Source organism: Malurus melanocephalus, unplaced genomic scaffold (assembly GCF_030028575.1).
Source record: "Malurus melanocephalus ecotype Western Australia unplaced genomic scaffold, MMel_1.1 scaffold_69, whole genome shotgun sequence".
Taxonomy (NCBI): Eukaryota; Metazoa; Chordata; class Aves; order Passeriformes; family Maluridae; genus Malurus; species Malurus melanocephalus.
In genome coordinates, this window is record NW_026623301.1 from 1,337,239 (window position 1) to 1,351,632 (window position 14,394).

Below are 14,394 nucleotides of genomic sequence, written 5' to 3' on the forward strand. Positions count from 1 at the left end.
CTCTTAGGRGACACAATGCTTTCTGCAGAGAACAGCTTGGAACTGGTATTTCATGAGGCATCAGAAAAAGCAGCATTTGTTGGACACTTCTTGTAAAATTGTAAGTGGAAGTTTCATTCACCTGGCTACAACAATGCTGTCTAAATGTCTAAAAATGTGTTCTGCTTTTGCCAACAGCAGTGCAATAACTTTCTTTCAGCAGGCTCAGCTAGTGATCCTTATTGACCCAAGATGAAGTATAGAACTAAATTTGGTCTTTTYTCATTTAGTTCAATAGAAGCAAATGGACCTGGTGGGGTTTTTSACTTTTTACTGTATTTTTAGTACTGACTTTTATTATAAGGAAAATTATGCCACAGCAGACCCCTAATTCACTACTTCATCAGATCGCTCTAGAAGTGTACTCAGCTCATCAGTGGAATGGAAGCACCCTCACAACTTTTATTCTAGTCTRGTAAGAGCTTTATAAGCTCAGTCTGGTAAGAGCTTTATAAGCTCTAATGAAAGCATCAAGGAGGGACGTCAAAGGAGTCAAGGAGTGCATGTTATACATAGCAGGTGGCTTCTCATTTTTGTGGTAGTTTAGTCTGCAGCTTGGTTAGCCCACAGAAAAAAGGTGAAYTTCTTGTGCAGAAAAATATCATTCCTTCAGTTATGCTGAAGCTATAGAGAAAATTTGCCTTTGAGTGGATTTTTTTCCCCCCCTTAAACTGATAAGCTTTGGCAAAAGAAGGAGGGAGGAGAGCGAGCTGTAACTGATCTCTTGGCCAAGTGCAGTAGGAGTGTTAAACTCATGTGAATCTGTATCTTGAGACACATGGGCACTTCTGTCTGCATTCACTCTGCTAGCAGGTGGGGAAAGTGTTTTTGTAAAGGCCAAATGCACCAGCACATCCATTCTAGTTGTGTTCACAGYTACAACCAAGTTCTTGTTTCACAATTACACTGYATGCCATCCATTTCAAACAGAAATWTTTGTCCAAAATTGATTCCCAGCTGTTTGACAAGCATCAGACAAATCCAGTAATTAGGTCTGTGAATTGAAATCTCTGATGGCATATTGCCTTCTAACCATGTTAGTGAACTTAGGGCTGAGAGCCATTTTTTTTTTGTCTGTAGTGTCTTAGCATAATGAGGATGAATCAAGCTTTTACAGTTCAGATTTAACAATCAGACATAWTTTTTTCCTCTGTCTCCTCAAATACTTCTGTAGTGAAGGCTAATGGCTGCAGACACTCTCTTCTGCTATGGACTGTGCTGCAGTAAAAGTCCAAAGCAGGAATTGATGRGAAATTGTCTCAGCACAGAGATGGAACTCAGATATCCTCAGCTGCAACATGTGTGTAGTGATGATGGCTTTGTTTTTCCCAGGCTTTTAATCTTTCCAGTGCCTGATACTACCACAAGTGTTATTAGAAGCCACATGTTCCAAAATAGTGGTCTCAGCTTCTTAAATAATGCAAGCCAGAAGCCACATGTTCCAAAAAAGTGGTCTCAGCTTCTTAAATAATGCAAGCCAAACTAACATTAAAACATTTGCATTACTGCTATGGCTTACCAGAGATCTTGAAATTTCAGCAGTGGCCAAATTGATTAATTTCCAGGTTCAAGTGCCTAAAAACAGATGAATCAATGCAAAAAGACAGATGTTAAAGTTAGTGTTTTATTGTCAGCATTTCAGTAAACATACTGMAATAAGAAACTTGACTCAGAATTGAGGATTATAGTGCGTTGTATTTAACTATCCAGTTGGCATCTTAGAGAAGAGAGAGGACCTAAAAAGTAGAAAAGGGCAAATACAGATTATACTTCATGGGCTGACAAATAGTGCTTTATRTATGTATAAATGACAAGATAAAATGAAATGACTTAAGATAAAATGAAAAGCTGATTTTAAAGGTTCCTAAAGTTCAGTGAGATAATTTCCATCTTCATCCCCTGAAAAAAGAAGGSCAAGAAAAAGGAAATAAATATAATTGATCACAGCAGCCTGTAGTTACAATAAAGTATATTAAATATTCAGTGTTACAAAGCTGATTAAAGTACTTTCTGGCTTTTGTAATGAGTAAATAATACTCAGTTCTAAAGATTTCATACAAATATGTAAGCTGCTATTGTGTGTTAGCATATAATCAATATTTGCAATATGCTCTGACTGTTGATCTAAGCCTTCTTGAGAAGCCAAAGGAAGGGAACGTACTTCAGCTTTTATGAGCCTCATCGTTCYTATTTATTTTACGGCGTTTGTAGAGGGAGCAGCAATAGGAATTCGAGAGGAATTACAAGTATCTGCAARAAAGCAAGACTGGAAAGGAGTAGGAGGAGATTAAAAACTTGTAATCTTTTTTAAAACTCTCAGCTAACAACCACTTTCCAGGTTGTCCTCTTTATGGAAGAACACTACAGACTGCTGTGCATACAAGGAGGGGCACAGAGCAGCCCTTCCAAGTGACCCATGAGAAGGAYATTTGTATCCAAGGTCTCTCTGTGGGAAATTGTACTTTGCATAGAACAAGTTTCTGTGGTCCTGAGAGGAATTGTTGTTAGAACCATTGGGCTGACAGGTCCCAGCCAATTAGAAGTTTATGGAAGAGAGTTATTTTGATTCTCAAGAAATGGGATAAACTATCAATGTCTAACCGAGCACTAAAGCCAAAAAAGTGGTTTTGAAAATACTTATATGGGACTTAACTCTATTAAAGACAAWGAAGGATTGGATTTATTATTGTCTGATTTGAGGCAAGTTTGGATTTTCTCTTTGGTTTCATTAACAGACTGCTAAGGATTTTTTGTCCATCTATATCCCTCATTTTGGAAGTCACTGTGTATACAGARAACAAATGGCTTTGTTCGCTCGGAGCAACATGCCCAGGGAACATTGTCCAGCACAGCAGCAGGCTCCAGAGCTGCGTGTGGTCAGGGGAAGTGGAAATGTGGCATTGCCTTTGGGAGTGGTCCTTGGCCACACCTGGAGTCTGGCTTTCTCCTGCTGCTTTTGGGTTAATGTGGGAAGGTGCTTTTCTTGTGCCCTCATCTGTGCAACTCTCAAGGACTATATTTATTTAAATATAAATCAAAGACACTTCTATAACCCTCTGGTTAATGCCTATGGCAATGCATTCTTCTGTACCCCCTTTTACAAAGAGTAGCAAAAAACCGCTTAAGACCTCTTCCTCCCTGGGCAACTTTCTCTTGTACAAGTGATATGGTAAAGGYTGGGTACTCTATTTTAAGAAAGAGCTTCCTCTTCCAAAGTAAAACAGCTTAAAAAAACAGTAGCTATACACAACATTTATAATAGGTTTTAATAAAAGTCTAAGTATTTATTTTTAAATGAACAAATAAGTACATATTTGTATAGTCCATTAACACTGGATGTCCTTAGGACATTATTAAAGTGATCTGTCTCCCCARATGCAATGGAAGACTTTGATTAGTTATAAAAAATATTAACAATATCTCTCTTACGTGYTTTTATATATTGGAGAAGACATAAGCATGAAGAAAATTTAGAGTCAAAGTGATATGTGTTGTTTCACTACTGAAATAAAGCCTCCAGAAAGATTTTTATTTTATAGTTCACTGCGTATGCATTGGGAGAAGCTACTTTTGTGGCACAAATACCCTTCTTTGTTGCTTACCAATACCCGTATTCAGTGACACAAAGAACAACTGTTGTGAGAAATATTAGTATGCAGATGCTCTGGTGTTTTGTTAATGCATTTAATTAAATACAATAACTCTTTTGTTTGCTTTTCTTTTTCTGTCCTTGAATGGATTTGTATTATGGTATAGAATCTAGGCTTACAGTTGCTGTTTAAAATGTTTTGCAGTTTCAGAATGTGTCACATATCCAAGTTAGTTACTTTTCTTTTGTTCTATTAAGAAAATCTTTTGGGTATGTTAATAGTTTCTAATAAGTTTGAGAGAGTATTTTCAGGAAAACTCAAATCCCTGTGTTGCAAGCAAATATTTTCCCCACTAATGAGGTCTTCAGTGACTGTTAGTCACTGTTTAAATAGTTGTGTTCCTGAGAGACACTCCCTGGTGTTTTAACCAAATAATTTTTTCTCGAAGTTCCCCAACATTTTCTAGGTAGTTTCCACAAAAGAAATACAGAAGTTGCCAAGCAAAACTGCACTTTATGTTTTTATGTGAGAAGCTGTAGCAGGTGATTACAATCAATTGTAACCTACACACAGGTTTTGCAGAAGCCCTCATTACTGTCTTGTGTTGTTATCCATAAAACTATTTCAGAACTATTTTCAGCCTGTGAGAAGTTTTGTTTGAGTGCCCTGTGGGTGGGTGAAACCATATGAGATGACTGTGTCAAGTCTAAAACTGCTCTGCTGAATCAGCAAARTACTTGAGTCTAGAGCACTTCAAAAACACAACAGTATTTGCCAGATCCTATCCCTCCCATGGCAGCAACAACCCAATCAGATGAGAATTAACAAGGTAATTAGGAGATCCTAAAGGTAACACATGGCTAACTAACTTACTTCTGAAATTCTGAGCCCCCTWAACTCCAAAAGACATTTCTGACACAGAGTGAGTGTGTGGGAAGTGTCTGTGCTGAAGGTTGCTCCTTGAGCAATGAACTACTAATTCTCTTTTGGTGTTCCTCAGAGATAAGTCATATTCTTCAGTGGGTGCAATTTCCTTTAGAACAGTAGGAATCGTGGTAGAGATTATAAAAACCTCCATAAATCTTTTTGTCACTGACAGAAGGAGCTACTACAGGTGAAGGGCTAAATGTGCTGCAGCTGATGCTTCTCAGATATTTTATTGGGTGCATCAGAACACAACCGTGGAGAAGGCAGCAGGCATTTCACTTACCATAGGGGTCTGTCTTGGCATCTTTCTTGGCTAAAAAAAAAAAAAAAAAAACCTTGTAAGTTTCTGAAAATCGTTTTTGTCGCTTCTTACAATCTCTAAATGTAGATTGGATAGTTTTGCTTTAGGCCTTCAGCATCGGTGCTAGGACGTTGTATCTGGAATGCCAGGATCATCAAACATSCAGAAAAACTGTCATGGGAGGCCAAGCAGAAATAGCAGTTTAGTGTTCTCTGCCTTTTTTGACGTGAGGACAATTTAAATAGTGGTGAAAAAAAGCAACTCCTCCCCTCATTATGTTTGATCCATATTGAAGTTACAGCAAGGGATTCCAAACGAGGCCAAAAGCTCTGACATTGTAAAGAAGAAACATGCACTTGTGAAGGCATAGATCTGCAATGTCACTGTAATTATCTTTTTTCCCTATTTTGGAGCAAGATGGCATAGTTAGAGTTGCAGTCCTCAAGGGAAAGGAACAGGAATTCCTATTACTCACTGAAAGCCTCTTCATCCACAAGCCTTMCATGTAAATAAAGTTTCAGTTATGCTTCAAGTAATTTACAGATGTTTATAAATACGTTAAATTTTTTAAAAATTCCACATGCACCAAAAAACCACCTAAAACTACTGCAAATTGTGTGAGAACATCATTCTGGTTTCAGTTCCAAGATAACTTAATGTTCTTTAAGGCTGGTAGAGAACATAGTTTCATTACAACTGCACATATTATGGGTTTTGTATGAAATGAGCATCTCAAGGCAAGGSAAAGAAAGCAGCATTGTTCCAGGGCTGTTTTTCACAGGCCTGTATTCATATCTCATCCTTGTTGTTTGCAGGAGAGGCAGATGTGAACCAGAACAATGGGACCTCCACGAAGAGCCCAGCGGTGACAGACTCCAAAGGCACAGCAGACCCGAAGAATGCCTGGCCCGAGGCCAACCCAGCTGACAGGACTGGTCGCCCCCACTTGATCCGCCTCTTTTCCCGAGATGCCCCAGGAAGAGAAGACAACACCTTCAAAGATCGGCCCTCGGAGTCAGACGAGCTACAGACCATCCAAGAGGACAGTGCAGCAGCTTCAGAGAACTCGGATTTGATGGCTTCACAAAAACGCTCCTCTTTCCGGCACGGATCCAAAATGGCCTCGGCGAGCACTATAGACCATGCTAGACATGGATCCCCCCGGCACAGAGACTCGGGTCTACTTGACTCGCTGGGCAGATTCTTTGGAGGTGAAAGATACGTTCCCCGGCGGGGCTCGGGCAAGGTGAGCTCTGAGGAATAGAGAACTGCGAGGCTGCAGCAGAATACAGTACAATTAAAGAGGAAGGGGGGGTCTGAAAGGAAGGGCTCACTGCTCTATGCAAGAGTTGACCTAGCCAGCAGGATGGTACTTGTAATATAATGCTTGGCTTTAAACTGAAAATAGCAACAACATAAAAAAGCAAAGATCTGGGAAACAAGAGGAGCTACTCTGGGTAGTAACAAGGAGTATTAGAAATCCAGGGGGCTCTAGGAACATTACTGAGAGGAATTGTGAGCTTTTAATGTGGTGTGTTGTATGCATTTGTATGCTGYGCCATTTAGAGAAACTTCAGTCTGCTTTTGTGTGTTGCTCTTAAATGTTTGCAAAAGGGAGCTGAATGAGAGCACTGAATGCAAGACAATCGCTACATATCTTGCCAYTGACTGAGAGACAAACTTGGAAATAGATGTTAGAAAAGGAGTTGTGGCCAAATTCTCAGCTTGCTTGTGCAAGAGTATGTTTCAGGTCAGTTGAGAGCGTTGCCAGGGAAATGGCTTGATAGATATTATCCTGAATCCCAGGTGTTCAAAATACTCCAGCTGCTTTATTCTGGGAAGAAGTTAAAATYTATTCCAACATTTCATATTAGAAATTGTATAATGAGCCATTTCTTCCCTATGAGTTCAAAAACAAGGTATTGATGAAAGACTGTTTATTGAATTCTCCCTTTTCCAGGATACCTGCCTTCTCTGATAAATTATGCAGCTGGTATATTAGTTCACTATGATTCAAGAGACAAAGTTTAAGATATTTTTTAAGGATATTTTATTATCCTTTGCCATRTAAATGATAAGTGGAGTCTTATGTCTGTGTGTCCACACACTACATAAGCATTCGAGTGGAACTGCTGTAGGGCTGTAAAACCTTTCTTTCAGCTGAATTTATTGTAGCTGCTGAAGTTCTGTGTTGCAAAAAGCTGTGTTCATAGTTGCTGGCTGGGCAAATTTTTRAAAAGCCTTTGACAGCCTTTGAGGTGTGTTCAGTGTTCCAGCCTGTGATCTGTGGTGTCTCCCAGTGCTGCACTGGGACAGGACTGTCCTGTGGTGTGAAGCTGATCTGTGATGGTGCCACAGCTGAGCCTGTCAGTGTCCTCCAYAGCTCCACACCTGGAAGCACAATGTATGATAGCCCTTCCCTGGACAGTTGTTGTAATGCAGAGAGCACTGGATGAAAAATACTCTAGAAACTTAAAACCAGAAACTTCTCACTCCTCGTAGGCAGTACTAAGCAAGCTGGGTGTTTTGTTCTTTTAATTTCTCACCTTTACAAATGGGCCTGTAATGCTGTTGAGACATTTAGCAAGCAGGCTGATGTTTCTGCAGTAATGTTTCTGTGTGTAATGTTCCTGTGTGTAATGTTCATACATGCAACAAACAGTTGCTGTGAGCATGAAGAAAACCTTTTTTTTCCCTGTTACTGCAAATAACAGAGACTGTTCCCAGCTGCTATTTTCTGGAACCTGGTTGGCCAGCTCAACTCTTGCTGTTTTGTTCATGTACTGTGTTACTCGAGGAAAAATAGTATATGGAACGTTCTTTGTACATCAAGGAAACAATGCCAAAAAGTTAGATTCTGCATACAGAATATACAGAGGTATGTGCATTCCTGCTTGGCAATAAATCAAACCAATCAACTCGRTCTTTAGGAGTAATGACTAAAAAATGTCTGCAAGCTGTACAAATTATGTATTTTATCTTTTGGCGTGAACACGATTGCAATGATTCTCTATAGATTTCTATGTAATTGTGTATGCGAACACAGATCATCTCTTTAATCTCTGCTGTTCAGTAAACTGCTATTTTGAAGAGCTTAAATGTCTGCAAAACAGTATAGAATTATGGACAATTCTGACCTTTCTTACCTAGCAGAAGTAGTTGTTTGGGGTTTTTTTCCSCTTAAGARCAACTACTCGGTTGTTGAGTCCTGATTTGCAGATCTGAGCTGGAAGCACAGAGAAGTTGAATTATTTTGGCAAAAATCAGTCACATTAGGACTTCCAGTGCCAAAGCATCTCTAGCACTCTTTCAACAATGATAATATTGATGTATGTCCAAGGAAACATTCCTAGGAAACTCTCTYGTGGGAGGGCTTCAGTGTGGAAAGTATTGAGCAAGTGGCACAGACAGTCATTCCAACTATTATTTATTTAGCCTCTGAAACAATGCCTTTTGGTTTCGTGTATCAAGGARGGCTTGTGGTGTCATTTATTTATAGAAGTGTAGACAGAGGAAATCTAGATGGCTCATTTGTGCTTAAACCCAAAATAGTTGTTGCATTTGCTGAATTTTGTAGAACATCACTGATAGGTGATGACGGTGTCCATGGATGAGCCAAAACAGAGTGAAGTCTCTTGGCAGATTTCCAGACTCCTCTAAGTAAACAGGTCTTTGGTAAATAAGATGCCACTAAAAGCACCTTAAAGGATGAATTTCAAAGGCTTGAAATTGAAAAGTTCCTAGAGCTGCACTGTTTATTTGCTTGCACTTTTTCTTTATTTATTTTGAGGCATTTCAAAGCAATTCTGCAGTTGCTTTTCTTGCAGTCTTCCTCTTTCAGTCAGCCCATGCCCCAGTGGGAGCACCTCAACTACCCACACCAGCAAGCATTGGAATGCAAAGACAACACTTGCTCTTTGTACAGATTTAGGGCTGACATTCAAGCAAAACACATTATAAATTCTTTGTGGAGGCATTTTCTTCTTGCATCCATAGCTGAGAAGTACATTACTGAATAATACTCACTATTGTGCACAGAAAGGTGGKGTAAGAACAATGCTGGGACTGTTTCATGGCCTCCTTTTCTCATGTGGAGCAGGTTCTCCCTTGCCCTGCAATTCTGAAGTTAAATTAAGAGTGCATGGGAGTTCCATGGGAGTTGTTAAAAATAGAAATACTGGAATGTACAGAAATACTCTTTCTCCTCTGAGGGACAGCAAGCGCATTTGCCATTGTTCCCCCAACCCTGCCCCATCGAGATTTTGGTTACATAAACTCAATCAAAACCAGCTTGTATTTTGTACTTTTAAGAAAAAAAATTAAGGCAGAGTATTCAAAACAAAACTTGTTGTGCACAGCTCAAATTTAATTGTATAAAAGAAGAATTTAGGATGGTGACAGAAATAAACTGTGGTGCAGACATTTTAAAAAAGCATGCAAGACAGTAGCATAACAATAAATTATTTCCTTTCTAATCTTTACAGAATATTTATCTAAGCATTTGTAAAATGTCTAAGCAAGTTTGTTAAAACGATCAAATGTTCTTTGTACCTCCTAGATTCTAGCCTGTATTCAACTTTAGTATGTACTGACTGCTGTTTTGTTTCTTTGATGCAGTTGTTTATGCTTTTGTAATTCTTTTGGTTTTGATTTTATTTTCTTCCCTACTAAAGTCTGGATTGTAAAACAAGAACTTTTCAGTCCTGGTTTAACATTTTGCATTAACATACTAAACTTTAAACTACACTTGAGACACAGATACARCAAACCAAAATATGTCAGTGATGGTAAACAATAGGTGAGGCAAGACTTAGTGAAAGATTAAAGCAATTTCTCTTTTACATTTTGCTTCAGTTTTGCAATCTCATAACCTTCTCCTGTTGCCTATATGAAGCCTTGTATTTCCTTCCCAATTTCTGTGTCTGGGTGGAAGAAATTCGGAAGGTGAAGATGGGGCTTCCCCATCCTGCAGCCAGATATAAGGCAAGAGCAGCGTTGGGCTGAAGTTCTTAATTTGGGGAGAACCAGGGTTTGGGATCACCATTTCAGAATTAGCACTTCCAAACCTACTCCTGAACTAAGCAGTTGCTAGAGCGGGGATCTATAAAAATGGTTGCGATAACAATGCACAGGTAAAAAGCTTGGGAACCACAGTTTCAAATAATGCCATGGAGGGAAAAGTTAATCATAATATTTTTTCTTTTAATTTGAACTCTATTCCCATTTCCTGTGGAAGCTTTAATGTATACTACAGCACCATGAAGAATTTGAAAAGTAGTTAAATCAGTGCTAGTCTGACTAGTATACAATGTGATTTAAGTAAATATTTACTGTGATTTTAATTTCCAAGTCTTAATTTTCAGGGAGTGGTATTGCTTGTGATATACTGTTTTGTAAAACCGGCTGTGCAAGCAGTGTGCTTGTAAAAAACATTTATAGAGTTTATGGTGGTTGTAAAAATAATTTTGTTTTAATCTTTTGCTTTTTATGTGCTTTATGTATTCATTAAACTGTTTACATCACAAAACCCAGTGTACTAATGATTTAATTTGTTTTAACTGYTTTAATCCTTTAACAGAAGTTGCAACAAACTGCTACTCGTACATGACGGGCTTTTAGTTCAAGAGGTTGTGTGTCCTTCAAAATTCAGTTGGAACAGTACGTTGGACAGAAGGAAATAAGAGGTTGCCTTCTGGAAGGAAAGGATAGGCTTTGGAATAACCAAAGCCCCTGAATCTGATGTTCTCAATGATAATGGGAACTGAAYCTGGACACTCTCATTTGTAGCAGGYACTAATGAATGATGAACACCTAAAAATGAATTACTGTATCAGAACTTCCAGTCTGAAGCTCATTTAGCTTGGGCAGTGRTAGAGCCTCAGAGTACTTTAGATCTGCCTAGTTTAAAAAGTAGCACCTGCACAAAACAAGAAAGTATCAACTGGTGAGTACACACAGCATGATAGAAGTGAAAGGCTTAGGAGCCAGCATTTCATGGGATTGATTTTGACATGTTCATTTAACACACTTATGACCATATATATGTTATTCTTGCCTAATAATTAACACATTATTTAAYGTACTGGAACTTGCATTTTCAGGGAAGTTACTGCTTGAAGCAATTATTGCAAGCTACTAGAGGAATTTGGGAATKGGACTAGGTTAAGTGCTCTGTAAGTGGTACTTAGAAGTGCAAGCACTAAATTTTGGTGAAGTGTTAGTGATGCTTTGTGCTCATCTGACAGCAGCTACGTGGCAAGGTTTGTTCAGAAAGAGGACAAAGTTTTTGGGGCTCGCAGATTTGTATTACAAGTTAAAGAGGAGGTCATGACTGGGCAGAATGCCTGTGTGCTTCACTGCTTTTAATGTCTCCTACTTGGCCATTTTTGCCTTTTAAATTATGAAATGTATTAGATACATGTTCCGGCTAAAATACAAATTAATCAACTGAAGAGTTTTAAGGATCTCTGTTTCTAATCAACCCACAGCAAAAGGTTTCCCCCATTCATTAACTTCTAACAGGATCTTTCAGTTCAGTCTTTGCTTGACTATTTCTAGARTCTTCTGTCCACTAGTATGATATAATAATAATAGTAGTATGTGTAAGTGAAAACTGCAGAAGAGCTCCAAGGATTCTTCTGAGCATTTGGTGAAGTTTAAGGCTTGCTGGTGCCCTTTGCCAGCACCTGAGCCTGATAGCACTGGGCAGTGATGCCAACTTTGGGATCTTTTGGTGGGAACTGGCCTTGGCTGCTCTCAGCCMTTCCTCTCTTGTTCACCTGCACGGCACCACTGCCCAGCTGAGAGTAAGCTCTGGATTTAATTTTAGTACTGTATACCAGAGGGGYGTGTTTGAGGAAGTGCAAGGGGCAGGCAAAGAACCCAAAACTTACMTACAGATGGTCAAATAGATCTATTAAAAATTTAGCATGAGGTTTTTCTCTGCCCTAACAACACTGAGAACAATTTAATCTGTAAAGTTCTCTGCAGATGAACCAATTTGATAAATAAGAAATTTATGCTTTATATTAAAATCTGATATTTGGGTTTTTTTCTATCACAATTTTTCTATCCCATTCCTTGAAAATGAAGAACTGTGTTATTCTTAGTACTTTCCATCCTAAAATGCCAAAATAAATGACTGTACTTCGGTTGTTTTCAGATCACACAATGGCAAAYGCTGCCAAATAGAAAACTGGGACAAAAGTTATTACTTTTTTTTCCCCCCAACCTTGTTTTACATCTCTGTGGTCCTATACCATTAGTGACAATTGCTAGCTTTCATCTTTTGTACTGATGCAAAAATATCTCACTTTGTTCCTGAAATGGCCTCCAGTTAGCCATGTTCAGTTACACATTACACTTTAAAGTTACTTGGTTTCATTTCTAAGCTGCACCAAAAATTGTCCACTGCCATTTTCAGGTGATTTTACTGAATTTTTTACAAAGCAATTTAAAAAATGTTTGTAAAATGCAGAATTACTGCTGCAGACCCAAAATGAGCCTTAGCTCTCTTTTACCGTTTGTTTATGGTGCATCTACTTCATTTCTGAAACAATTAATGTACCCTGGAAGCTGTTCAAGCCTCAGGCTTGGAGTGATCCTTCTTCCCCACTTTATTCTTAACATATTTTTGGAAATTTTACCACCATGTTTGTTTCAAAGAAATGTGCTATTAACCATGCCATGTCTAATTATTTCATAATAGTAAACTCTCCTTGGTGTTACGCTCTCTCCACAAGTTATGCTGAGACAGGCAATAGCGCTTTTAACAACTTTTCTGAGACTTTGGCTTGGCACTTGCTTACCTATTAAAAGCAGAAAAGAAATAGGRTTGGGCCAATCTCTTCAAAGATGAGAACTGACAAAAGACTTTGTGAGTGGGTGTGTGAGTGCATGCAATCTGAGAGATGAAATGTTTATTTCCAGAAATCGGGGTTATACTGACATTTTTCTGGCCAGCAGCTGTGAAGTGATAGTGTACACCTCGTATTTATTTATAGCTTTGCTTTCCAAATAATTCCCATCTTGTCTATTGTGTGAGCTTTGTAACTGTATGAAAATACCAGGCAACAGGACTTCTAAAAATTGTATAAATTTTTGCTTTCTTACCAATGGCCATACCCAAAATGTTACATTCTTTTGCTGTAGCAGCACCAGCAAACAGATGCATCCCAAATGTGCAGGTGATCAGTGGAAACTGATCATGGTGAATATTAATGCAGGATGCCTTCCATACCTTGGCCATGTACAGTTAAGTCGTTAAGGCTGTAAAGTTTGTTGGTAGCAGAAGCTACTCAGAGAATACCTACTAGCCAAAGTTTGTTTTTTGTTTTTCCTGGAGTGATTGTTCTCAAAAAAAAAAAATCCAAACCAAAACCATAAACCCAGCTGAGAAAACTTTCCCCACCCAAACCACAGAGATTTCAACCAAGTTTAATCTATGTCATTGATACCAGCTTGATAAGATGACAGAAATATACTGAGCATGCATCAGAGACTATGTCCAAGCAGATAAAAGCACTTCTACCATGAAGAATATTTGAATAAAATTATTCATGCTAGGCAGAAAAAATGCTTCAGAAAAGCAAAGTGAACGCATTGAGTTTTACCTCTGAAACTGTTTATCAAGCCTCACAACAATGGGATAAACTGGACACAGGGACAAAAAAAACAGAAGGCATGATGGCACCAGTCTCTTACTTGAGTCCCATCATAAAACAGAACTCTCCTGAAAAACTGTCCCCATTCTTTTTATCCCCAGTAATKCTTTCACCTGCTAATTTGTGAACAAGGCACTATGGGGTAACAGGATTATGCAGAAATTCATTCTGGATTATCTTGATTATTTATGTGGATTATCACCTCTCTTCATGGGGAGTGTTCTCCATTGTTTCCTTCTTCTTCCTTGTTTCTTACTTTTCAGACATCTCTAGTCTTTACTGCCATGTTTGTCATTCCTGTCACTCTGCTAAGAACTCTTCCTTTTTGTTCATCACCTGTTTCCAGACAAAGATTGATCTCAGCACAACACTGAAAGGCAGAATCTCCTATACTCTACATCCATCTTCCTGACAATTCTCCTTTATACCTTTGAGCAAGTAATTTCTGTCTTAACTTTCACATYAGTAAAAATTACAGTACCATTACAAGGACGTGTGGCCCATCCTTTCTAAAGTGATTAAAAAAGCTTGCTGAATTAGGTGATTAACTATAATGTTATCAGCAGATCAGCCAGTGGGAAAGACATCAGCATTSCCATTGTTTTTGGCAGCAGATCAGCAAGTTGTGAACAACGTGGGACAAATGCTGCCACCCAGAGCAAATTGGTGCTTGGGTTGTACATGAACAAAGATGSATCCAACGATACCAGTACAACACAGCTCTGTTTTAGCAGTGAGTGCTCACAGAAGTTACATTACTACTGGAATAAGCATGGAAAAATACATCCCGACAGGAGAGCCTGGGYAGCAGCACTGGAAGGCTCTGACAAAGTGTCAGCTATGCCCAGGAACACAAAGCCCCTCCAAATCCCAA

General features: G+C 38.8%; 1 protein-coding gene across 2 annotated transcripts in view; it reads left to right on the forward strand.

The window, feature by feature from the left end:
* The window catches only part of MBP (myelin basic protein), a 111,510-nt gene that overhangs the window by 86,477 nt on the left and 10,639 nt on the right, over nt 1-14,394 (forward strand). For both annotated transcript variants that reach the window (XM_057366626.1, XM_057366627.1), the window contains exon 4: nt 5,673-6,103. In XM_057366626.1, coding sequence (XP_057222609.1) covers nt 5,673-6,103 — 431 coding nt within the window. The remainder of the gene's footprint in view (nt 1-5,672; nt 6,104-14,394) is intronic.